This window comes from Eucalyptus grandis, chromosome 1, assembly GCF_016545825.1.
Source record: "Eucalyptus grandis isolate ANBG69807.140 chromosome 1, ASM1654582v1, whole genome shotgun sequence".
Taxonomy (NCBI): Eukaryota; Viridiplantae; Streptophyta; class Magnoliopsida; order Myrtales; family Myrtaceae; genus Eucalyptus; species Eucalyptus grandis.
In genome coordinates, this window is record NC_052612.1 from 51,496,108 (window position 1) to 51,521,236 (window position 25,129).

At 41.8% G+C, this 25,129-nt stretch overlaps 4 protein-coding genes across 7 annotated transcripts; 2 read left to right on the top strand and 2 right to left on the bottom strand.

Annotated features, from left to right (window-relative positions):
- Positions 1-3,492: 3,492 nt before the first annotated feature.
- On the top strand, positions 3,493-6,791 carry LOC104443416 (probable polygalacturonase). Its single transcript, XM_010056791.3, is given in 8 exon segments — positions 3,493-3,590; positions 3,736-4,080; positions 5,198-5,318; positions 5,420-5,594; positions 5,781-5,851; positions 6,013-6,216; positions 6,219-6,308; positions 6,311-6,791. Coding segments are annotated over 7 exon segments (1,413 nt in total). The 5' UTR covers positions 3,493-3,590; positions 3,736-3,738; the 3' UTR covers positions 6,721-6,791.
- A 2,392-nt stretch (positions 6,792-9,183) lies between these two features.
- On the top strand, positions 9,184-12,130 carry LOC104443415 (probable polygalacturonase). Its single transcript, XM_010056789.3, has 6 exons — positions 9,184-9,344; positions 9,510-9,854; positions 10,306-10,426; positions 10,548-10,722; positions 10,865-10,935; positions 11,201-12,130. Exons 1-6 carry the CDS (start codon positions 9,231-9,233, stop codon positions 11,896-11,898), a joined length of 1,524 nt encoding a protein of 507 aa, XP_010055091.2. The 5' UTR covers positions 9,184-9,230; the 3' UTR covers positions 11,899-12,130.
- Positions 12,131-12,546: 416 nt separating this feature from the next.
- LOC104443414 (mitogen-activated protein kinase homolog MMK2) lies at positions 12,547-17,031 on the bottom strand. The gene is made up of 6 exons (XM_010056788.3): positions 16,677-17,031; positions 15,924-16,053; positions 15,057-15,194; positions 14,359-14,691; positions 13,283-13,466; positions 12,547-12,947 (listed from the first exon to the last, which is right to left on the bottom strand). Exons 1-6 carry the CDS (start codon positions 16,844-16,846, stop codon positions 12,775-12,777), a joined length of 1,128 nt encoding a protein of 375 aa, XP_010055090.1. The 5' UTR covers positions 16,847-17,031; the 3' UTR covers positions 12,547-12,774.
- Positions 17,032-18,535: 1,504 nt separating this feature from the next.
- LOC104443413 lies at positions 18,536-21,926 on the bottom strand. 4 transcript variants are annotated; one of them, XR_005548731.1, is made up of 7 exons: positions 21,484-21,924; positions 20,283-20,437; positions 20,078-20,144; positions 19,937-19,988; positions 19,768-19,853; positions 18,932-19,050; positions 18,536-18,863 (listed from the first exon to the last, which is right to left on the bottom strand). XR_005548731.1 is itself a non-coding variant. In XM_010056785.3 (6 exons), the coding sequence occupies exons 1-6, from the start codon at positions 21,848-21,850 to the stop codon at positions 19,037-19,039; spliced, it is 741 nt and encodes a 246-aa protein (XP_010055087.2). In that variant the 5' UTR covers positions 21,851-21,924; the 3' UTR covers positions 18,536-19,036. The 4 variants fall into 4 exon arrangements, 3 of the variants coding, with proteins under 3 accessions (XP_010055087.2, XP_010055086.2, XP_010055088.2); XM_010056785.3 differs by having other exon boundaries at positions 18,536-19,050; XM_010056784.3 differs by lacking the exons at positions 18,536-18,863; positions 18,932-19,050 and adding an exon at positions 19,121-19,414 and having other exon boundaries at positions 21,484-21,926.
- Positions 21,927-25,129: the final 3,203 nt, after the last annotated feature.

Below are 25,129 nucleotides of genomic sequence, written 5' to 3' on the forward strand. Positions count from 1 at the left end.
GATGTGATTTGCTATTGAAATGACTAAAGTAAGAGAGATGTGTCCGTAAAAAGCCATATGATTGTCTAGAATTGAAATCATACGACATAGAGCGCGTTTGGTAATGCTTTTGTTCCTAATAACAATTTTTAATAAAAAATGATTCTTTTTTATTTTGTTCCCGAAAACAATTTCTAAGCAAAAGAACGCATTTAGTAACTGCACAACATTTTCGATTCTGGAATAAAATTGCGCTGACTCGTACTCAAAATTTCTACTCCAAATTATTTTCTTTTTATTTTTAAATAATTTTATTACTTTTTTCCTCTCTTTTTTTTTCCTTCTTTTCTTTTTTTCATTTCTTCTTCTTCTTCAAGTCGCCGGTCACCGGCCTTGGGATGATCGGCAACCGGCTAGATAAGGGCTAGCGACCTCACTAAAGCGTCGCCGACCCTCGGCAAGGTCAACCCTTGTCGATCGAGCCTTGTCGACAACTGGGCGAGCCTTGGCGAGGCTGGCCGAGCCTCGCTAGTGGCCGAGAGAGGCCCGGGTGAGGCCCACCTCGCCAATGGCTAGGCTTGTCTCCGACGAGCTCGCCAGACCGGTTGTTGACAACCTGCAACGGTGGGTGGCGGTGGGCGGCAAATAGCAACGGACGGCAACAGATGAAGAAGAAGAAAAAATGAAGAAGAACAAGAAAAAGAGAAAATAAGTGCTTGATTCTAGAATTGTTTTCGGGAACAAGAATTAACTTTTTTTTATTTTCGATTATACTCAAAATCTGTTCTTAAGAACAAAAATTTTACCAAACGCATTTTTGTTCCAAAACTACTCTTGGAAACAAAAGAACAAAAACAAATACTGTTTGGCAAGTTGCCAAATAGCCCCATAGCAAATGTATACATGTAGATTACTAGTTCTTTCTCCATTCCTGATGTCCCAACTTTGTTTCCGGTTCCTAAATTCACCAGTAGCATCACATAAAGATGTCAATGGATGAAGGGGGGCTTATCTTTTTCGGCGTGAGAAGGGGTAGGTGATAAAAAAAAAAGCCATAGCCTCGTCCAGCACCCACTCCACTCCACTAATGGGTCGGCGATCGACTAGTAGTTTTGCTCAATTGGAAATGTCTCTCCGCCCACAGAAAAGAAAAGTACTCCTCCTCTCGAAAGAAAGAGACCCGTAAGATGCATGTGAAGTGCTGCACGCCTTTCGTGCATAGACAAAAAGTGTTAAATTCCATCAAGTCCACTCCGAGGCAGCATTTCCCCACGATTGGAAAGAGAGCTCGCCACACTCCAACGAGTTGGAGATAAAACAAAGGCTGTATTACATGGACCTCAAAAATGACTGATGCACGAACCACCGCACGAAAAGGATGGAGTTGGCGTAGTATGCGTTTCTTGCATTGAAAAAATTATCTAAAAAATCTTCAATTTATTGTGCAGCGGCCAGTTCAATCATAAACCAATTAATTATATCAATTTAATCATAAAATTTTTTATACCTTATTCAATTTAACTATAAATCTTTCAATTATGTTAATTTATTTGTAAACATTTTGATAATTTGTCAATTGAATCATCAATTTTTTAATGATTTGTCAATTGAGTCATTCTAATCAATTTTGATCTGGAATTGCTCACTTGATAGTCTAATCGAGCCAAATGTCCTACGTGGCATGATTATCGCTAACATGGACAATGTTTGCATTTAAAAAAATTTTTTTTTTTTTTCCTTTTTCCCTTACCTTGAGCAATGGCATCCCTCGCCAGGCTAGATGAGGGCCTCCCGAGGGCGACCCTCATCGACCCAGGCACGGGCGCCCTTTGCCTAAGGTCTTGATGAGGCGTGGCGATGGTTGGCAGAGGGAAAAAGGGAAAAAAGAAAAGACAAAAATAATAAATTAAAAAAAAGAATTATTCATGTCAGTGCTAACCACACCACACAAGATGGCTTGCATTGACTAGACTATCACATAAGCAGTTTTTAACCAAAATTGATCGAATTTATTAAATTAGCAAATTGTCAAAAGGTTTAAGACTAAAATGATAAATCATCAAAATGTTTATATTTAAATTGACACAATTGAAAGGTTCAGAACTAGGATTTTTTGGACAATTTTTCCTCCTTGCATTTGCATGTGAATCAATCGTATTGTTAAGAGTAGACCCCCTTTGGAGGACCCATCATAGAGCAAACTAGGGTATGCACCGATTGTAATGATTCGGCCAATGGTCCTGGCTCAAGGATCCTGCGGCGTGAGCGTCGTCTCAGCCAAACACCGGACACATGCATACCATACCAAGTCTTCTTGATGTAGACAATATACATCTAGTAATTCTCCACAAGAGATGGATGCAAATTACACGAACTCTTATCCACAAATTTCCCACGCGGAACTACTTCGTTTCAATCTAATCGTTTCTTTTTGTTTACCAAGGCATTCACCTTCGTTTGCATCGCAACAGAAAGAATACCAGGAAGAGAGACTAGAATGGGAACATCTAAGAATGCTCCAATCCAATTGGTGCTTGCCTTGCCTGAGCTTGTTTGGTCGGGCAAGGGACGGCTAGAGAATGGGGCGGAGGAGAATGGAGGATTGGACCCCTCAAGATGGGGGGCAATCATGGAGCAGGGCATCGCCCGTGAAGAAGTGGGTCGGCGTCAGTGGGAGTGTAATGGGCAACTCAAAAGCGGGGGGAGGCTCACGAGATCGGATGACAAAAAATAATTCGGGAAGACGACACGAAAGTGAACCCTCAGCGGGACCCTCCTGACTGCCGCTCTCCAACGCTAGGTAGTCCAAAATGCGAGCTCGCTCGAGCCCGTGTCACATGCCCACAGTTCGATTTTTCCCTGCTCGCCGAATCATCAGGTGCTGGATATGCTATCTTATTTCCGTCGATCCTTCACATGGCCTAACATCCGGAACGAGGTCGATGCTTGTCCCACTATTGAGCAAACCTATAATCTGTGGCTAAAGCCTAACATAGTTGATAAGAGCTAATTAATTACTCGGGGGGTATCTAAATCGAGAGAAAAGCTGGTCTTAATGAGATTCTTGCCACATGGTGCTTTCAAGCAAGAACGACGAGATGACGAAGGGAATGGTGATCATGTGACTAATCGAGGCGGTGGCTGTGACTGCGACAAAGACGAAGATGAAGACGAAGGCCAGGAGAAGGAATAGCCATAGAGCAGGCTCTTATCTGCTTTCCCAATGCGTTGAAACATGTCGTCAGCTATACCCAGCATAATAGCCACTCCATGGCCTTCCACGCTTCAATCACGGCTGCTGCTCGATAAATTACGGATAATTTTTCAACTTTTTCTATCAGTTAATCCCTTCTTTTCAAATATTTCTCAGGTCACGAGAAGCAAATACGTCAATTTTTCAAAATGTGGGAAGACCCTGACAAGCATTCCTTCGCTTCAAAGAGACAAACAGCGACAGCGAAAAACGAAAAAGAAAATAGAAAAAAGAAAAGCAGAAGCACAACACAACAAACGCACTTCCCTTTTTTCTGCCTATAAATACTTCATCCGTCACACCCACTCTGCACAAAACACCCGAAACTGTATCGCCTACCGCAACCTCGAACTCGCCCGTGAGTTCCTTCCCCTCTTACCCTCATCGTCGCCTCTCTCTCTCCTTTTTCATCTTTCTCTTTCCCACGTTCTGCATTCTTTAAAGGAATAAAACATTTTCCGTTTTTGACATCGCCTGTGCGATCTGGCGTTCTTGTTTTGCAGGGGATGATGATGAAGATGACGTCGCTTCTCTCGGTGGCGGTTTTGGTGTTCTTGGCTTATGGAGGGGCGGAGGGAAGGAACATGAGGAGGCTGGACGCGTTGGAGTACACGGCGATGAATTGCCGGGCGCACAGCGCGTCGCTGACCGACTTCGGGGCCGTCGGGGACGGGCAGACGTCGAACACCAAGGCCTTCAAGGCCGCCGTCGATCAGCTGAGCAAGTTCGCGGACGACGGCGGCGTGCAGCTGTACGTCCCCGCGGGGAAGTGGCTGACGGGGAGCTTCAGCCTCGTCAGCCACTTCACGCTCTACCTCCACCGCGATGCCGTTCTCCTTGCTTCCCAGGTTGGTTATTCTTCATCCGTAAAACAAGAGAACATTTCCTTTTTGTTTTACCTTCCTAAGTTTTTATTTATTTAGGTTAAATTGGATTTTATAATTACGTAGAACTTTTCAAATATACGATGTAGAACGGAGTGGAGTGGACATATAAAAGTTTTTTTTAATGAAAAGTGATATTCGCGTAACCAAGATTTTGTTGGATTTATTGGTTTTCTTTGATAATATTGTTTTTCTTTGGGCCATAAAAAAGTTCATTTATCTACATAAATATATATTTTGCATTTTACTTGGGTGGCCGGGTGTTACTGGTCCCATCTTTTTAGGCTGATTTATCTCCAATAACTATTGGTCGTTTCTTGGAGGATCTGAATGGGTCATTAAAAAGGATTTATCGGTTCGTAACCGACAGTCAATAAAAGTCAACCAAAAAGGAAATGAAACCCATAGAAGTTCATTGTCACATTAAATGATGTGTGACCACATGAAACTTTGTACAACCGGTCTTCATAGTATTTTTATGCTAGCGGCCTTATTCAATGTTTTCTTTACCATGTTTCCTATTCCTCGTATGTTTGTACTTTTACCTTTTTCTTCCGCGGAGATGCAAAAAAGCTGATTCGCCGAAGAGGTTTTCACTTTTTCCTTGATTTCTCGAGGGACCGAGCCACCACCACTTAGATATCTATCAAGGGATTCCCGTAAAAATGCCCTTTACCAGATAAGGTTTGTGTCAAAAATAGGTAAACCAGACTTAAAAATTCGAGCCTGCTCAGTCGGGCCTAGCTTAGTTCGATTTCGACACAATCTACGAAGAAGTCGAGTGAGCAATGATCCACATGTACAATTAGTCCACGACCTAGGAAGAGCCTGAACAGCCCTCTACTTCACTAAAGGCGAGTTCTTGTTAGAGAGTCCATTGGCATGAACTTCAGATGCGCCATTAAGGCTCATGATCCGGTAATCGATTAGGGTGCACAAACTATTCGCTCGGTGAATTAGTCCAGTGTTTCAAGAGTCTCGAGTTCTAGGGCTATATTAACAAGCAAAAAACTATCTAAAGAAGAGCTTAATTTGTGCATATTCTAACTACAGAGTGTGTTGTGCTCTGGGGTGTGTACAGGACATGACGGAGTGGCCTGCGCTCAAGCCATTGCCCTCCTATGGCAGAGGAAGGGATGCAGCTGCTGGGAGGTATCAAAGCCTCATCTTTGGCACCAATCTCACCGATGTCATCGTTACCGGTAAATCCCACCCGCTTGATTTCTCTTTAACTTCCTCGTTTTCGTGGTCCGGTTCGCTTTGTACAATCCCCGATTCGCTCATCACAGTCTCTTTGAACCAGGGGACAACGGGACTATTGACGGTCAGGGCGCCTTCTGGTGGCAGAAGTTCCACGGCGGCAAGCTGAAATACACCCGCCCCTACCTGATCGAGTTCATGTTCTCCGATACCATCCAGATCTCGAACTTGACCCTCCTCAATTCACCATCCTGGAATGTTCACCCTGTCTATAGCAGGTACAATCTCACCACCTTTCTGCATTCGTCAAAATTCTGGTCTACATACTCAATTCTCGAGCCATTACAGTACAGCAACCTCCCAAGAACTATCATCTATCTTCTTAATCTAAGCAGCTGACCTGAGTCACTAATTAAATTTGGAGGAACGAAAGTAACTGATGAACAAATGAATGGTTATTGCAGCAACATTCTCGTGCAACGCATCACCATTCTCGCCCCGGTCAAGTCCCCAAACACCGACGGGATCAATCCAGGTTCGTCATCATCTATTCTTTTCCCTGGGCCATCAGCAAATTTCTTCTTTCCTTCCTTGGCCAGTCACCTTACCATGAGTTCAGTTTTGTTAGCCTTTAAATTCGAACTTTGACGACAAACTACCTGTTTCTAACTGATGCTCTTGCTTATGCAAGCTCAGATTCATGCACGAATGTGAGGATTGAAGACTGCTACATAGTCTCAGGGGACGATTGCGTCGCAGTCAAGAGCGGATGGGATGAATATGGCATTGCTTTCGGAATGCCGACGCAGCAACTCATTATCCGACGGCTCACCTGTATCTCCCCCTACAGTGCTACCATCGCCCTAGGCAGCGAAATGTCTGGAGGAATCCGAGATGTTAGGCTGAAGACATTGTCGCCATCAACACCGAATCAGGCATAAGAATCAAGACCGCCGTAGGAAGAGGAGCTTATATCAAGGACATCTATGTGAAAAGATGACTATGCACACCATGAAATGGGCTTTCAAAATGGACGGAGATTACAAATCGCATCCTGATAACAAATATGATCCAAACGCGCTCCCAGTGATCCAGAACATAAACTATAGGGACATGGTGGCCGAAAATGTTAGCGTCGCCGCTAGATTCAATGGAATCGCAGGGGATAAATTCACTGGAATCTGCATGGCAAATGTGACGCTTGGCATGACTGCCAAGCACAAGAAGTACCCATGGACCTGCACGGACGTGCAAGGGATGACAAGTGGGGTCACGCCGCCCCCATGCGACTCGTTGCCAGACCAGGGGCCGGAGAAAATTTCGGCTTGCGATTTTCCAGCTAATAGTCTGCCTATTGATGAAGTACAACTAAAGCAGTGTAGTTACAGTATGAGTTACTTCTGAGTTCTCTCATAAACTCGTGTAAACCAATATCTGCTTTCTTAATAGAAAAGCTTCCCTCTGAATTTCGTCCCTTTGTCTTTTTGCATCCGTTACAACCAAGAGATTTATCGAAAGTAAGTTTCTTGCACAACAATGGTTATGAAGAAACTAGCTCAATAAGCACTCTAGACCATCTTTTTTGCCTTTCGTTTGCCAATAAAACATTTCAACATATGAGAAAGAGAGAGAGAGAGAGAGTTTCAAACCAAACTGACCCGCAAATTATCTGAAGAGCAATACTAAGAATGCCTAAAACTTGTGAATAAGGATTTGAGCAAATGAGTGAGCAGAGAGAGATAGAGAGACTCCTGTGTCATTTTCAAATCAAACTGACCCGCAAATTATCTGAAGAGCAACACTAAGAATGCCTAAAACTTGTGAATAAGAATTTGAGCAAATGAGTGATGCTCAATGGTCAATCAGGACATGTCACATCACTACAACATGCTAATTTCGTAAAACTATTCTTAAAATACATAGCATTATATCTAATTGAAATGAAATCGCATTTTGACTTTTATGTCCCGAAAGAGGAAGAAGCTGAATGGTCTGGGTCATTTTCCACAGGGCAGGGGGCCGTCCTCACCTGCTGTGCTGGGACTTCTGCATCGGGTCACTGAGCTTTTTCTCTTGAATGAGACTGCAAAAGGATGCACTGCGTCATGAAATTGGGCATGGGCCATGACAGGACGGGGGAGCCCATTTCATCCTTGTTTTTTTTATCTCGCAATACATTTATTTTCTTGACTAAAGTGCACGCTCGAGTTGAGCTTCAGGACAAAAGTTGGGGAGCTCACATGGGAGTTACAGTGGGAAGAGGATATACCTTGCCATTTATTTTCATTCTCCGGTTATCACGGCGTCTATGGCTCCTTTATGAAAAAGAAGAGTCTCTTCAACTGCAGTTGAATGAGCTCTGAAAGCTACATCTTTGTCTTTTCAAAAGGATGAACTAGTCTCGATTGTTTTACGAGCTTATCAGCTTTATGTCGAGTTAGTCATCTACGACCAAGGATAACCCAAAAACTTGGCCCGAAAGAACCTTGTATTTGAGTGGGAAAATAACATACGACCTGTTTCTGAGGGTATAAATGACCAAAATCTGCAATTTCGAGTTCTAGGAAGCGCTAGCCAAGGAGCAAGTTTAGCCCAATATTAATGTGCAAGAAACAGTGGAAGGCATTTTAGCAGCTTCAAGGTGGGAATCTTAAGAAAAAAGTGGAGTGGTTGATGGTCAGTCAAACGATACTAACTGCTCTAGCAGAATTATCGCCTGCTCTAGCAAATTGTGATTTCAAAAGCAATAAACATCAAGACGGTCAAGAATTGGAAAAGGGGTTGCATCTTCATTGCCGTTAATCGTGCTTGAAACAGACGTAGCTTACTTTTGCAGCGTGGGAGCCGTTCTGATAGATAGACTAGGGGGAGGCCTTTTGACAGTGACGTAATTGGTTGATAGGTTTTGTTAGGTTGAATTAAGTACATTTGATAAAAAGATGTGTTGATTTCCAATTCAGTCATTATACATAATATAAGATAAACAATGAATTACAATCTTCCCTTCATTTGGAGTTTAGCCAGTGTCCCAAGACGTTCTTTAACAAAAATCTTTGATAGATTAGGCCTTCCTTTAAGTTCTTAAACATAAAAGAATTTGCTAATCCATGCCGTCCAAGCAACCAAACTGTTGTAGGATCAAGCATCCGACCTACCAGAAGTAATGGGAATTCACCAAGTCCTCAGCACATTAGTGCCAAAAATACTTACCAAGGCTCTGGGCTCTTAATCAGTCCCCTAAATATGGAACTTAGCAATAAGCACCAGGCTCAAGCATAGCTTGTTGTGATTGTAACTAGGGCAATTAGGTGACTAGCTATTAAAAGGAGTCCTTATTTGATACCTATCTTTAAACCCTTGTAGCAACTTACATATGAATCTTCCTTCGATATATAATAATACCTTAATATAGACAACATAAAAAAAAAATCCAGATGACTTTAAATGGTAGTACTTACATGTCTTTAAAGATTCTATCTCTTTCGTGCATGAAACTGTTACCCTTCAATCATCAAAAGTAAAAGACCAAAGTAAAATTAAACAATCAGTAGCTCTCCCTTGGATACATACCTTACTTTTGAGTGGGGCTATTCCATCGAAAGTCACATTGAAATTATTTGATTCTTGGACAAAACTCCAACGTTAAGGAAGGGCATATCTTTATGACATTATCTTAGGCATGCATTTTAGCAGGATTTACTCCAAATTTCAAGGTGTCTACAAGAAAACCTCCTTGGATTGAGGTGTTCCTTGACTTTAAGGTCGTTATGTTCCCCCAACAGCGCCTGAGAAAATACAATAAGCATCATAATTGCTTAGAGCAGAGTGAAATTACTTTTGAATTTTTAATAAATGATTTTGAAAAGAGAAAAAGGAAACACAGAGACCCTAGGAAGTCACCAGAAAGCTTATAAATGAGCCTGAAAATTATCAATATTAGCATTGTCTCTTTCCTTCTGCAAAAGACCTTTCCAGTTTACTCTCTACCAAACATGGAGCTCAAAGCAAAGTCTCCAATGAAAACTCAGGTAAAAGAAAAACCGGAAATCCTCTTCTAATTCCAAAATATACCTTAAATCTTTATTTTCTTCTGAACTCGAGTCTCTTCAAGTTCATCATGTTTCAAAAAATGTTTAATCATAACAATAATCAAAGAATGAGAAAAGAGGTTTCATTTTCTTGGTTTTCTTCAGTCGCAGGGGATGAACAGAGTAACAATTTGGGCAGTCATAGTGGCCTTCGTGGTGATTGCGGGCGGAGCCGAAGGCAGGAACGTGAAGACTTTCAACACCTTCGAGTACAGCGCCATGAGCTGCAGGGCTCACAGCGCCTCGGTGACGGAGTTCGGGGCGATCGGCGACGGGAAGACGCTGAACACAAAGGCGTTCGAGGCGGCCATCGCCCATCTCAGCCGGTACTCCGCCGTGGGCGGCGGCCTGCTCTACGTCCCCGCCGGGAGGTGGTTGACGGGGACATTCAACCTGACCAGCCACTTCACTCTCTACTTGCATAGGCATGCTGTTCTTCTTGCTTCCCAGGTTTCTCTCTTTATTTGCTTTCTCTTTCCGACTTGTAGAGTTGTTTTCTTTTTCCATTTTTTGTTAATTTTCTCTGGAGTTCGGAATGCCAGCTACATCTTCGTTTTCTCCGAACCCAAGGAGATAGGTTTCTTTGTTGGACGGACTGTCTCTTTTTTTTTCTTTTTTTTTTTTCTTTTTTGGTATCTGTTACATGCTGTTTGGTTACATTGAGAGGAACAAGACAGTCATATAAAAGAACAGCATCCAAAGAAAATGGCTTCTTTTCTCTCATTTTTGGGGGGACAGAGAAAACAAAAAAAGTGATCTGTTTGGCGTTGGTGCAATGCTTTTGGACAGCATGCGTAAGGCGGTAATAATTAGCTATGATACATGTAATTATGTTTTTGAAAGCAAAAAGAGGACTGTGTCCGGAGGTTTTCTTTGATAAGCTTTCATCAAATGCTTGAAGGACATAAAAAATTGGCCGTTGTCCGATCCTTTGCCGTCATACGGCCATGGGAGGGAAGCACCGGGAGGGAGGTACATGAGCTTCATCTTCGGGACCAACCTCACCGACGTGATCATCACTGGTACCTTCGAAAAACCGGTCTTTAAAGCATCACTTGAACTTCCACATTTGGTTTGCATAACATAGATTTGGGAGGTTACACTTTGAGTTAACCCCGTTTGCTCATTTTCGGTTTCGCGCAGGGGACAATGGGAAGATCGATGGTCAGGGTGGCGTTTGGTGGAACAAATTCCACAAGGGCAGCTTGAAATACACCCGCCCTCACCTGATCGAGATCCTGCACTCCCGCTCTATTCAGATCTCAAATTTGACTCTGCTCAACTCCCCATTTTGGACTGTCCATCCTGTTTACAGCAGGTTCTTTCCCAATTCCTTGTTGTTAACACCAACAGTTATGGTCCTCTAGGCTTTCCTTTTTCCCTTTTGGGTCATTTGCTGTTCTTTTCTTCAAGGAAACATAGATGATCGAGCTTGTTTTCGTTTTAATTTCGAGTTGCAGTGACATTGTCATTCAAGGGGTAACGATCCTTGCTCCAGTCAAATCTCCCAACACCGATGGGATTGACCCAGGTGATGTTTCTCTGCTAGAACTTCAAGCCATTAAATTAATTAGGAAGAGAATTGCAAAATCAAATTTATCGCTGGACCCATGAGTCCCATACCAAAGGCTTGAGCTCATTATTGGTGTTGGCATGCCGGCAAAAGTTAGTACCTGCTCTGTTTGAGGGGACGGCTAATAAATTTTCCTACTGTTGGTTGGTGAATGTCCATCTACTTGCTTGCTGATGGTTTCTTTCAAGACCTAATTTCAATAGTATTTTATGGTGGCGTTCAGATTCTTGCACTAATACCAGGATTGAAGATGTACACATCGTCTCCGGCGATGACTGCGTGGCCGTAAAGAGCGGTTGGGATGAGTATGGCATCTCGTATGGAATGCCGACCAAACAGCTCGTGATCCGACGGCTCACGTGCATTTCCCCATACAGTGCTATGATTGCTCTCGGCAGTGAGATGTCTGGTGGAATCGAAGACGTCCGAGCCGAAGACATCACGGCCATCAACACGGAGTCTGGGGTCAGGATCAAGACGGCTATGGGCAGGGGAGGATATGTGAAGGATATTTATGTGAGGGGAATGAAGATGCACACCATGAAGTGGGCCTTTTGGATGGACGGCAATTATGGTTCTCACCCGGATCCCCACTACGACCCAAAGGCCCGACCCATAATCACCGGGATCAATTACCGGGATATTGTGGCCGAGAACGTGACTATGGTAGCTCAATTGAAGGGGATCCCTGGGAACCCGTTCACCGGAATTTGCATATCAAACGCGACCATCACAATGGCCCCCGAGTCCAAAAAGGAGCCATGGACATGCAGCGACATTCATGGGATCACGAGTGGGGTCACACCTCAACCTTGCGGCATGTTACCAGCGGAAACCACGACATGCCATTTTCCGGAGAGGAGTCTCCCGATCGAGGAAGTGAAGTTCAAGAAGTGCATATATAGGGGGAGCCATGCATGATTTGCATGTGCAGCGTCCCGTAGGGCTAGTTGGTGTAAATTGCTAAGCCCAGATCACTGCATGCCAAAACGCATTATCTATGTTTGAATGAGAACCTGAGAAAATGGTTATGAACTATGATCGGCTCTTTTAAGGCACGAACATGTGGGTGATTGGTTTAGCTGAGTTTGTATATGCATATTCGCTATGAACATGCCCAAGAAGGTGCTGACTATAGTAGTTTCTCTTTTCAGAGAGAATGAGAATATCTGCGACTCACGATTATGCATACGAACGAGGGAAAAAAAGGACAAAACACAAGAAATGGCATGCTCATTGTAAGAGGGTTCGGATCCTTAAAAGCTACCATCTAGATTCTAGAGGGCCCAACAGGGACCGCCTCTTCTATAAATTTAAACACAGAAATCCTATGTCTTGCTACTTGCTAAGACTTTGCATCGCATCAGACAAAACTAGAGTTGCTTCATTCTGCTAAACCTAAGCAAACTACAGACAACCAAACAGAGTTTCTAGGACGTTCACGAGCACCAATAGAGGAAAAGTACCGGACAAGCAAAGTAGTGGCTTCAAACTTTGAGAATATGAATTGGCACAAAGAACAACAGGGGCACAAAGAACAACAGGGAACGCCTTGGCGTTGCAGCCCTATACAGCCAAACGAAGCCTCAAGAGTGAAGACCTTTTATCATCGGCTGAACAAGTTGAACATTACAAGCATACATAGCATCCAAGCTCAAAGAACTTTTGTCCAGCTGTGTAGAAAACTTCAAAACTAATTTCGCTATCTACAGCACACTTGTTTCATTTTTTGAATGAAACATCCAACCAGTTAAGTGTAGAACATTACTAAACAAAGCGACAACCTGTCGCTAATCCCTAATGCATGGGATCTGGATTGAATCTCAGAGTCTCCCTCCAAATGAGCTCCTTAATGTTTTCTTCAGTAAATGACGGTTGCTCAAAGTCATAAATGAAGGGAGTCGGGCAAATGGGTTCCTCATTTATATCATGTAGAGGGGCCAAATAAGGGTGGCACAAAGCCTCCTCAACTGCAAATGAAAATACACAAACATTATTAGGATATATGAGCATTCGCATATGGAGGGAGAGAAAGCAAACAATAAACATTACTTTTCATATAAGAGGTTGCAGAACTTCAAGCTAAAAGTTTATTTAACCCAGGATATATGCATCCTTATGTTTTAATCCACAGGCACTTACTTTATAATCTATTTCAATAAGTTTAGGACATAAAGTCCTGCCATTATAATATGCCCCCTCCTATTTTCAACAATTTCTACCCTTTTTACCCAAAACAATGGAACACATGTAGCCTAATTGGGCAACAAACCAGATGCAAAAGATATATCAGCATCTGACATACCTGTTATTCGCCTGATGGGATCAAAGACGAGCATCCTTTCTAGGAGATCAACAGCACCTGGAGACATAGTCTGAAATCTACTAGAAAATTGCTGTCTTGGGTACTGTGGAAGCTGTCTTACATATCTTCGTGCATTATCACTTCTTAAAAACCCAAGGCTGGAGTCATCAGGAGATCCTATAAGCTTTTCACATGCATGACTTGTCAAATTCTAAGTTTATCTTATGTTCAGTGATTAAGGACGATGTTCTATACATCCTCCCAATATGCAGAACTCTTGTCAGTGATGCAATCAAAAGGAAATTAGACAATCCTATGTAACTTCAATACGAGATAAAGCAAACATGCAACTGTGCTCCTCTGCACACATTCTCCATAGTGTGAGCAAGATGAATACTTCCTCTATTTATGAACTCAACAGTGGCCTTGGTCAATCTTTAAGAACAAGTGGAGAAAATTTAAGATCATAAGCTCTAAAAGAGGAGCAACACTAACATCTTTGAGAGAAGATCTATATTAATTCTTCTCATTCAAATCAATAAGCTCATGCTCAGCAGTTAAGCATTATTGGTCTTTGGTGGAATGATTGATCCAGGAACTCAAACTCTAAAAAAAATATCAATGTGCACGAGAATTTCCCAGCCTTCTAGCTTGGAGTCATTCTGTCTCTCTATAACGCATTCAAAGTTTGCAAATAGCAGATTTAATTTCTCGATTAAATCGATTTACATTAACAAGACTTAGTTGCTAAACTCACTGATCAATTATTACTGGGGATAAGAATCAAGTTAGCAACCTTTCCGACTCTTCACCTATCAGAAACTGGGTAAACTACGCAGATTGAGCATCTCCAGAGGAAAAGCACCATCAAGGCATTAACATTTCATTTCCTTGATAACTCTTGTGTTTGCTATGAGAATGAGCGGATACTATGTTCTGATTATGAAACATTCCTACAATTATGCATAACAAGACACTTTCTAAGTTTAGAGAAGCCAACAAGGAGACATTCACAGCATGACAAACAGTGACAGTACCTTCTTAAACACCATGAAAGCAAGTTCCAACAAGCATACCTCTGTAATAAGTCTCAGCTGATGGACATAGTCTTTGCCTGGGAATAGGGGCTGCCTAGTCATAATTTCACCAAGTATGCAACCCACAGACCAAATATCAATCGCAGCAGTGTACTCTGAACAATTAAGGAGCAGTTCTGGTGCACGATACCAGCGAGTAACTACATACTCAGTCATAAAATCCGTTTCAGATGTGGTCCTAGCTAGCCCAAAGTCTCCAATTTTAAGGTCACAATTCGAATTCAGAAACAAGTTGCTTGGCTTCAGATCGCGATGCAGAACACTTGCTGAATGCACATATTTGAGACCTCGAAGCAACTGATACAAGAAGTACTGCACAACCATAGATGAGTTATACTCCAAACTTTCTCAAAGAAAGCTGTGGTTAACAGGAGCAAAGGGACACTGACACTACAACCTCAATGAGGTCCACACCCTAAATAAATCAACATTACATTAGAATTCAACAAGAAAACCAAGTCAATTAATTCTATGAGGGGACTAAAAAAGCCAGAAAACAACTGAAAGCACCAAATTAATCGCGGAAAGACTTATCCGTCTCCTATTTTTCCAGCAAACCAACACATGCTGAATTCTAGTGCTCCAGGTTGAAGTCTCCAAAATTTGCTTCTAAGTAAATGACTCCACAAAAAGAAAAATGATTGGAATCTCATAAAAAACGAAAAGAAAGTACTAACCCTGCAGTGATCGTCAGTCAATGGCTGATTGGAACGGATAATTTGATGGAGATCAGTGTCCATCAATTCATACACAATGTAAACATCATTAAAGTTCTCCCTACTTGGTGGACGTATAATGTCTTTAAGGCCAATAACCTGTGGAAAGAGAATCACAAAGTTTAATACTCCCAAGTTATTTTCCAATGGAAAGACAAGAATATAATTCCATTCAGGGAATGTATGTTACGTAAGAATAAAGCACATCCTCAATAACCTTCAACATAGCTAAGTACTGCAAACTTGCCGGCAACAAAACTGATATGTAAGCTGCTGCCAAGTTCTCTAACCTTATACCATTATTATCATTCAACAAAAAGGCTCTATATTTCCTTCCACATTAAAGAAAAAACCTTCAAAATAGACTTAACAATCTAGTTTAGCCATTGTTACAATTTATGACTAGCAAGATCTACATAATCCCCGAAACCAAAAGTCAGATACCACTCAACATACATAACAAATATAAGCAAGATAGCAGACTTCCTCTAAGTATGTAATCTTTAAAAGCAGACAGAAGTGATGATCATATTGACAAGTCGCCCAAATGACAAGGTTCTACAATCAATAATGATAATATCAAAAACTTTCTAGCGATAATCTTCCCCAGAATTAGACATGTAATAATAATCTGCTAACACTGACACATAATTTCTTCTTCTTCTTCTTCTTTATTCTGGAAATTGGGGGCACTATACTTCAGATAATTAAACTAAAAATGATACGGTTTCATCCAGGCACTAAGACTCCTATTCATATTTGATGCATACTGAAGAACTGGATGATAAGATCGATGAGAAAAGAGATCAGAATGAATCTTATACTTACATTCTCATGATCCATATGACATAAAAGCTTAATTTCTCGTAAAGTCCTCTTGGCATCTATTCTGTTGTCAAACGCATTGCCAATCTTCTTGATGGCAACCTCCTCATTTGTCTCTGAATTCATGGCAGCGCTGGTCGAAGTGACATAAACACATAACATAACTTGCACAACTGATGATTTTAAAGTCAATACAGACGAATCGAAACGAAGCAATGATTCCATTCATCAGCAAATAAGAAGCCAATTTTTCCACAAATCACTTGTGGTATCTGAATTTTTCTTTTCTTTTCTTTTAGCAGCAATCCGAACTACAACTTTGTAGAGCAGATGGAATTTCTTTTGGCAGGAGAAACTGCTTAATAGAACCGAAATTAGCAGAGCCAGGATAATTCACACTACGCAAATGAGAGCACCAAGGGGGAATTTCAGAACCATCGCCGAACGGAAAAGTTTCAAGTCAAGGAAGATCATTCATTCTTGTCATTCACTAAACTGCTCGCCATTTCCAAGCAATCCACGAGGTCAACTTCCAAACCGGGAGGTCAAAACGACTGTATGAAAAACTACTCACGCTAGTCGTTTCTCGAAATTCTAGCAATTCTTCGTACGGACCTCAAGTCGCATGATCGAGTCAACAGAATCCGAAACCAAAGACGACTTCACGAAGCAAGAGAATCAACTCAACGCGAACAATCAAAGCTACGATATCAGTCCTTCAATCGAGCTCGGGAAAGAGCAGCAGCTGCAACTCACCAGACGAGACCGTAGGCGCCGCGGCCGATGGGGCGGATCGGGGGGACGTACTTCCGGGAGACCTCGAAGAGGTTCCCGTACACATTGTACTGCACGTAGCGCCCGCCGTGCGTGGGGATCCCGCGGACGCTGTGCTCCGCCGAGGCACCTCCCGAGCTCGACGACTCCATCGGAGGAGAGCGCGGAGGAGAGGGTCCGCTCCGGACGACCCGACCCGACCCGAATCGGGCCCGGATGGTGCTGGGGGAGGAGGAGGGGGCTCGGATCTTTCGTCGGAGGAGATGGAGCGAGCTCGAAACGGAAGGGAAGAGGAAGAGGGAAAGAAGCGTAAATTTTGCGAGGGAGTAGTCAAGAGAGTCCGTGTCGGGTAGGTGAGAAAAGTATACGTTTTCACATTTCTAATTTTTTATTTTTTATTTTTCCTCTTCTTTTCTGGGTTTCCTTTTTCGTTCCGGTTTTCGCTAAAAATTATTTGGAAATATTGGCAATAGTGGGGAGAGGAGAAGCACGTGTCTGACCTTTTGAACTGGAAAAGCGTGGAACAATCCGTGACGAAAATTGACTTCTCCCCTTGGCCCCCTTCTTCTTCTTTATTCCTTTTACTTTAATTTCTGGCGTAAATGTGGCGTCTTCTTTAAAGTACACATCTAAGCGGTAGATCTAACTCGAAAATAAAATAAAAAATTGAAATTAGAAAATACAAGCTCAATTCGCGAATGACCCGGATTGTGCGAGAAGACATTCTCGGACATTCTTTCGAATCTTTCTATTGACAAATATGAACCCAATAATTATGATTTTGTTGAATGTTTTACGCGGTTCTTTTCTCACTAAAAGTATGAATTTCGCTTTGGTTTCTGATTTGCTTAAATCGCATTGTGTGGACATGGCTACTTGGTGACGGAGCACCTCGACAGGGGAGGGAGGAATGGTCAAGACTCAAGACACGCTCTCCCCTTTGGTCATTGCTGGATTGTTTTGAAGTCAACGAGGCCCCACGCAATATCAAATCAATATACAGTTAGCTAAAAAAAGGAAGTGAATACGTAGGGACGCACACCGTTCAATTGGGTGGCCCGATCGGATGGCAAAAGGCTTGGATTGGTAGCTTAAACTTATGTTTCGAATGACGGCATAACGTTTAATGTGGTGGGGATTGATAAGATGCGCGAGAGATGCATCCAACACGAAATTAGAATAGTATTTGGCGACTTGTACCCAGTTCCCACCGAGGCAGAGTTGCTGGCCGCACGCCTTTTTTGAAAGCGTGTTTTTGTCGAGATGCGAATCGTTTCGGATATATCACATCTTGAGAGTTACCATTTATGACGTTTCAGATGAGCAAAGAGCAGGAGTGTGCAGGGATGAGAATGGCGTACTGCTCGGTGGTTTTGCTCGCTCGGTTAAAGCGCAAACCCCCTTGCCTGTTGAAACCCTAGCTGAATGTGAAGGTCTGGAAATGGCAGCGAAGTGGAGGAAGGAAGAAGGGTCACGTGGGGGCCGAGCTGCTGTAGAGTCTGACTGCTCCACAGCAGTTCAGACGGGCCGGATAGATCCTCCCCTTGGGAAGTCAACCACATAGTCCAGACAGGCCGGGTTGCGCTCAGTTCTATTCCTAGATTAAAATTGACTCATGGACCGAGAGAATTAAATAAAACCGCGGTTTGGGTTGCAAAAGCCCAACTCCACCAATCTCTACCTTGGAATTGGATCTCTCGTCCCCCTCAAATCTCTTTTGGATGTTTTTTGTTCCGAAGCCCATTTGGTTGTTCCTCTAATTTTACTACTTGAAATGAGATGAGAAATCTTTTGATAAAAAGAAAAAAAAAAAAGATGAGCAAAGAGCAGAGACGGAATCCTGTGCCTTCGATAATCCTCACCGTTTTTCATTTCCGGTTGAGGAAGAAGAGAATCGGCCATTGGAGAATTGAGATCCGCAAGATACAACGAGTGAATGGAGCTGGCCTTATTTGGTACAAAGCAATCGACCAGAGAATGTGGCTTTCTTGAAGATACCAACCTCCATAGGGGCTGAGAAATCTCAGTCGAATGTACGTGCAAGGAAGCGCAAGAAAAGACCTGAACGTTAGAACTTGACTACTTTGACAGCATCAATTATTGGATGACATGAAGCTTTTAGGGTGGTTCATATCCAAACTCAACTGCTCCATCGGTTGACACATCAGCCTGCACAGCGCACAGCCTGACACACTAAAATACATCATTCACCAACTAGTAGAAACAAGTCAACTTACTATCATATTGGAGAGGATGGCTTCAACCCATCCCAAGTCCAAACATCCTCGCACTGACTTCTGTCTTTCCCCGAGTCTAGTGAAAGACATGAAGTATGAACTACTTCAGGGCTTGATTTTTGTAAACAGCTTCTAGTAGTCAATGTCCATGATGATGTAACACAGCAAAACTGCTTCGCAACACAGTCAGAACTCACAAAGAATATCAGAATTTTTTTGCATTCGATATCTGGTATTCTTGTCATTATGGTCGTGTAGTGTAGTACATATAGGACATTGAAAATATTAGTCAAGCAGCTTGAATGGTTATAACCTTTCAAGATATGGCTAGTTATCAATAACTTCTGATCAGGGTGAAGTAGGAATGGAAGGGGAAGGAAAGGCACGGCCTCTGTCATCTATTGTTCCAATCTACTTGAAAATTCACGAGAATTCACTTGATGGGATTCTGCATGGCACTTGCACGTTTAAACCACCGCGCTCCTACAAAACTACAGAATACTAGTCTACATCATTCTATGCAAGTATAACGGAAGCAAGATGTAATGTGAGAGAGAGGGAGATCAAATCCTGAAAACAATCCACGGGCCAAACAAGCTTATAACATTGCAAACGACCGAATCAAATTCAAGAAGTTTCTTATTGTATATACTATATACTGCCACTGAATAATCTTTAAGGACTTGAAAAATCAAAGTTTTGTGATAATGAGAGATCATAGACAATCAATTTGCATAGCCTGATCTCATTCATTCTGCCAACTTTTTTCCTTGCTTCAGTTTCTCATTTCCATCATATAGCTTCCTATAGTAAAGTAAATCAATTCCTTCACTCACCTGATTTCTTTTCCCATGCCCATCGGCTAGGCTTAAAAATTTGCTTCAATAGCACCATTTTGGGAACCTTCCAGTGCTCCACATGTCTGACAAAGTCGCATGTTAAAAAGTTGCTAAACGACAGGAAGCCGGCACAATGAAAAGAGTAATTCTCCCCATAAAATGTTACCTGCATACTTTTCCAGACTGCGCATTGTAAAAGTATTCTGTGTATCCAGTTGCTGCAATATAATACATTCACACGAGTATCATATAAACTGAATGCAGGTAGCAGATATTTCATTCCTGCATAACATGAATCAATATGTACCAGAGAGAATGGGCCTCCAAGGGAAGGACAAGATGCAACTAAAGCGCCAGTGTCCAACTCCCTTGTCCTGGGATCACCAAACGCAAATAAAGTTATCATTCGAACTTCTGGAGAGGACGAAGAACAAGACATTGCGAAGATGTAAGCTCAGAAATTTGAGGAGTCACTATGGCTGAAGGGTGATTAATCGTCTCAGAAAGGCGACCTCGAAATCTTCCCACTTCATAAGCTTCATATTTGATTTCTCAATAAGCGAACCAAAATTGGTACAATTCCTTTTGAAGCGACGAAGCCCTCTGAAGGAACCAGCTGGATCAGCAAATTCGCAATCCTCTTCATAAGCATGGAGCGTTAGGTTTCCTAATAAATGCAGAAGGCATGTAAGCATGACCATAGAATCTTAAATTATGCAGATATAGAATATGAAAAAGACTGTTTGAAAAATTGAATTTAAAGAGAATAAATACACCATGAACACTGGGACTTGAAACATGCCGCTGTACCATCCTGAATCCTACTTTTCTCATGTAATCGACACCTCAGCTGTTTCCCTCATTACAATCAGATTCAACAAGCATCACTGATATGAGTACCTCCATTATTCTGGATGCATGACATCTCTTCGCCTATATCAGACATGAGCAATTGCACCCGTTGAGGGCTGAACTGCTGGGAATTCTGATTGTCTTTCCTGTTACTAGGGATTCAGTGGGTAGTATACATTTGGTTGCGCTTTCAAAACTGAAGACTGGGCAACGAGGGCTCTTGTGCAATGAAAATTAAACACCAGAAACAGAGGACTATCTTAGTCTTCTGGAATGACTTGGGATAGAGAACAGAAAGATGATCATTAAAGTCAACCAAAACATAGAAGAAAAAGAAATAATCCATGGCATTTCCTGCTAGTTGTGCCAGAGTGGAAAGAGAAGTATAAATTCACACACCCAACGTGTCTAGAGCACTCTTCCGCAAGGTTCATAAGCACGTGAAATTTGCAAAGGGCGAGCCCAGTTCTTCGATCACTAAACGTCAGACTTTAGAAGTTAGACCTAAGTTGGTTTTATAACCACTATTTCCTTCAGAGGCATTACAACATGTGCAATGTGCATTGCCATTGGAAGTTTGCCATGAAAACCTCAGCTGAGACTAAAAGAAATCGAGCCTACGAGGCCACTTTAGTCGTTGCCCAATAGCTTAGGCTTATAAAATAGCAGGGCAGACACTCAATTCAACACGCGAATTGAGACAATCCCCGTCCATTCTTGTCGTCGTAGAAAAAATGTTGAAGGTGACTACTCGTGGGCACGACTAATCGCAAGCAAACTTAGGTAGACGTTTTTCTATCATCCTAGATGTGAACGATATGGCGAAATCATCTACGAATAGGCCAGAGAAGAATCAAGCACCTGTGACGAAGTAGGACCTCTGGTAGTCCTCCTTGATGGTCTCAACCACCGCGCTCCGGTCAAAAGCTCCCGCTCCATCCCCGGCGAGCCCGAACTCCCTCGCCGGAGCCTCGGCGCTCGCCGGCGGCCGGAAGAGCGAGGCGGCGATGCCGAGGAGCTCGGAGCCGTACCATGCCGCCTTGAGCAGCGGGTTCTCGGGTTCGGGCTCGGGCTCGGGCTTGGCTTCCGCGGACGAGCCGCGGGTCGGATTCTCTCCGAAGCATCGCAACCTCTCGATCCTGGGGTGGCTCGCCGGGAATGGAGAGGCGAATTTGTGGCCGGAGCTGCGGCGGGGAGTGGTGGGAGCGAAAGGCAGGATCGCTGCCATTAGCGAGGGAGATTTTTTTTTCCCGCGGTTTCTCGAGAACCGCAAAAAATGGGGTTTCGCTCCGAGCGGTGGTGGCCACGAAACTGGGTGCCTTTCCCGGATCATTGGTCCCACTGGGTAGAGTCTCGTTCGATAACGGACCATTCCAGTCGGACGTTGCCATGTGGCGGACCCCGTGTGTCGTACGGGACGTGATTCGCGTTTCTTTGCTTTTAACCTTGCTTTCCTTAACGGGACCTGTCTCCACGGAAACATCCCATAAAATTGGAACGATTTGTGCAGGGATGACATGCACAAATCTAGAAATAGTCCAGATATGTGCTAAAATTGTTTCATCTAAACTCTAGAATGTAAAATTCTGAGGGAAAAAAAAGTTTGGAAATAAAACGTATAAATATCGATACGTTAAAATAAGAAACTCATCTAATTTAAGCTCTGAGTTATCGAATTACCGCTAAAAGCTCATATTGGAAGCTTGCTCCTATTGATTATACATGTGTTTCACTCAATGTTTAGAACCAGCATGTCTCACAAGTATTCTCTAATTCTAAACATTATGTGAAGTTGTCATGTAGCAGACCCAGTGTGTCGTGCGGGACATGTTTAATGTTTCATGTTTCTTTCTTTAACCTTAACATGAAAATAGGAGTTTACGTTTTAGGTATCAATCAATTTTAAGGAAACTTCCAATTGGATCTTGAGCTTCGCCGTCCATGGAACTTAGTTGGAAATTGTATGCGAGTATCACGTGGATTATTTGATTTATTTGCCATTGTCATGCTCAATGTATGCATATCATCATGATCTTGAGGTTGGAAAAATAGTCAAAAAAATCATAAACTTATTGTGCTTTTATCAATTTAATTAAGTACTACATATTTTTGCATTTTGCTAATTAAATCCATCTGACTAATTTTGGACATAAATCACTAATGTAGATGCTAATCGTTTTACATGGCTTGACTCAACATCAATGTGCATTTTTTAAAAAATATTCAATTTTTTTTTCTTTTCTTATTTTTTTCTTCCACTCTTTCTTTAATCAAAATTTATAAATTTATAAAAAAATATTTAAATATCAATAAAAATTATCTATGTTAACACCTCTATGTTGACACCAGCTGCTTTAACTAGCAACCATATTAGCAATTTTCGACCAAGATTGCCTAAATGGATTTAAATAGTAAAACATGAAAATGTTTATGACTTAATTAATATGATTAAGATGGTTTAAGACCGAATTAACATAAGCATAATAAGCCAAACTTTTTTTATCATTTTTTCTTTCGAGACTTGATTGTGACTTTTTAAAATCTTAAGTTTTTGATTGACCAAGATAAAATCTTGAAGTCCTTAAGGGCCTGTTTGTATGTATTCTGGCCCATGTTTATGAACATAATTCCTGGTTTTTTTTGTTATCGGAACAAAAAAGAAGTAAATGCGCTTATTTGGGTTTTTGTTCAAAATCTATTTTTTGTTCCTGGGAACAAATTTAGAACAAAAAAAAAAAAAAAACTTTTTATTGTTTTTGGAACACTTTCGATAAACAATTTTTCTCTCTCCTCGTTTTTTTTCTTCTCTTTCTTTTCTTCTTTCTTTCTTCTTTGGTCGATAGCCAACCTCGGCCATGGTTGGCAACCGACCGTCGAGGGCCAACGATCTCGCCAGAGCGTCGTCGGCCCTTGGCGAGGCTCAACCTTGCCTTGGGTAGGCGAGCTCGAGCTCATTGTGGCCGGGTGAGGCCGCCAACTCTCGTCGGGCCGATTGCCGGCTATGGCCGAGGCCGACGACCGGCCAAAAATGAAGGAAAAAAAAAAAAAATTAAAAATTAAAAATTAAAAGAAACAAAAAAATTATATAAATTTACCAAACGTGTTTTCGTTCTTTTTTTATTTCATGAACAAATTTACCAAACTCGTTATTCCGTTAAAAATTGTTCTCCAGATTTTTTTTTTTTTTTCTATTTATATTCACTTTAACAATTTTTTAACAGAAACGTTACCAAACACACTTTAATTGATTGAAAATTAAGACTCTAGTATTTTTTTTTTCTTACCTATTTCTTATTCTCGACTTACTCCGAAGTTTTATCCAAAAAGTTCATGCAACAGGCCTCTAGTTCTTTGGGGTAATAAGATGAAGAATGTTTGTCGAATTATAATCTAAAATCACGATCCATCACGAGAGGAAGAATGATCTTTTTCTTTTTCTTGTTTTCTCTCTTTTTTATGTGAAAAGGTCGTGATGCGGGATGGGATAGGGTTGACCCGATGTATCCTCGATTGCCCCGTGAAAGAGAGACGTCCTTGGCCTGACTCCTATCCTCAATTCATTGAATTTTGGGGTTGGATCTTCTCGTTCGGGCAGATCGAGTGGAGAACATTCACCGGGATAGGTCACATTGGCATCCCTGGCGTCATGAAAGCAATGCGACCTTGTCATAGCCTCCCTAATCACATGGCCCTGTAGCTATCTAGCTGTAACAGGACAGGAGGCCACTGAGATGGAGCGTGATCAGTCGATGTCGCAAGAGGATGGAAACTCGATGCCATGCGTAGAAAAGTCTCGAGATGATTAGAATTTATTCAAAGTGATTTTTATTTTTATTTTGACTTTTTACTTTTCTTGAATTTTGTAACGCTCGCATTATGACTTTTTAAGTTTTGAGAACCTAAAACTTTTACGACATTTCTGTCTCACCTATTTCTGTAAGCTCAGTTTGATTTTTGACATTATGGGATGATTATTATTGTCCCTAATTGGATTGGCTACGTCTGCCCACGATCCATCCAATTAGCAAGCTCCCTCTCTCTCTCTCTATAATAGCAAATTTTTGAATTGTCGAGCACGACCCGACAACTAATCCCAAGGAGCAGTTTTAAAACCCTAGTAGTCGGGTGTGATGTCGTTGCAGCACCTTTTTCTAGTGTTATTGCCATTATAAACGTCATTATAAGTCATTTCCGCTTCACAATAACATACTTGTTTCATTATGTCTAATGGACCTCCTAGCTAAAATAGCAACGGATAACGAGACTCCTCATATATTTCAAAATTAGGTAAGTCTTTCACGATACTTCAATCGAATTCATTAGATAATTTTCAATAAAATAAAAGTCTAGGTAATGTCTATCTATAACGATATGTCGACATATGCTTATTTATAACCATTTTAATATGAGAACTTTTTAGATATTTTGGATGCACCACTTTATTGTCCTTTGCAAAATATATTATGACTCATCTATCCAAAATGTATGTCATGATTAACTTCGATGG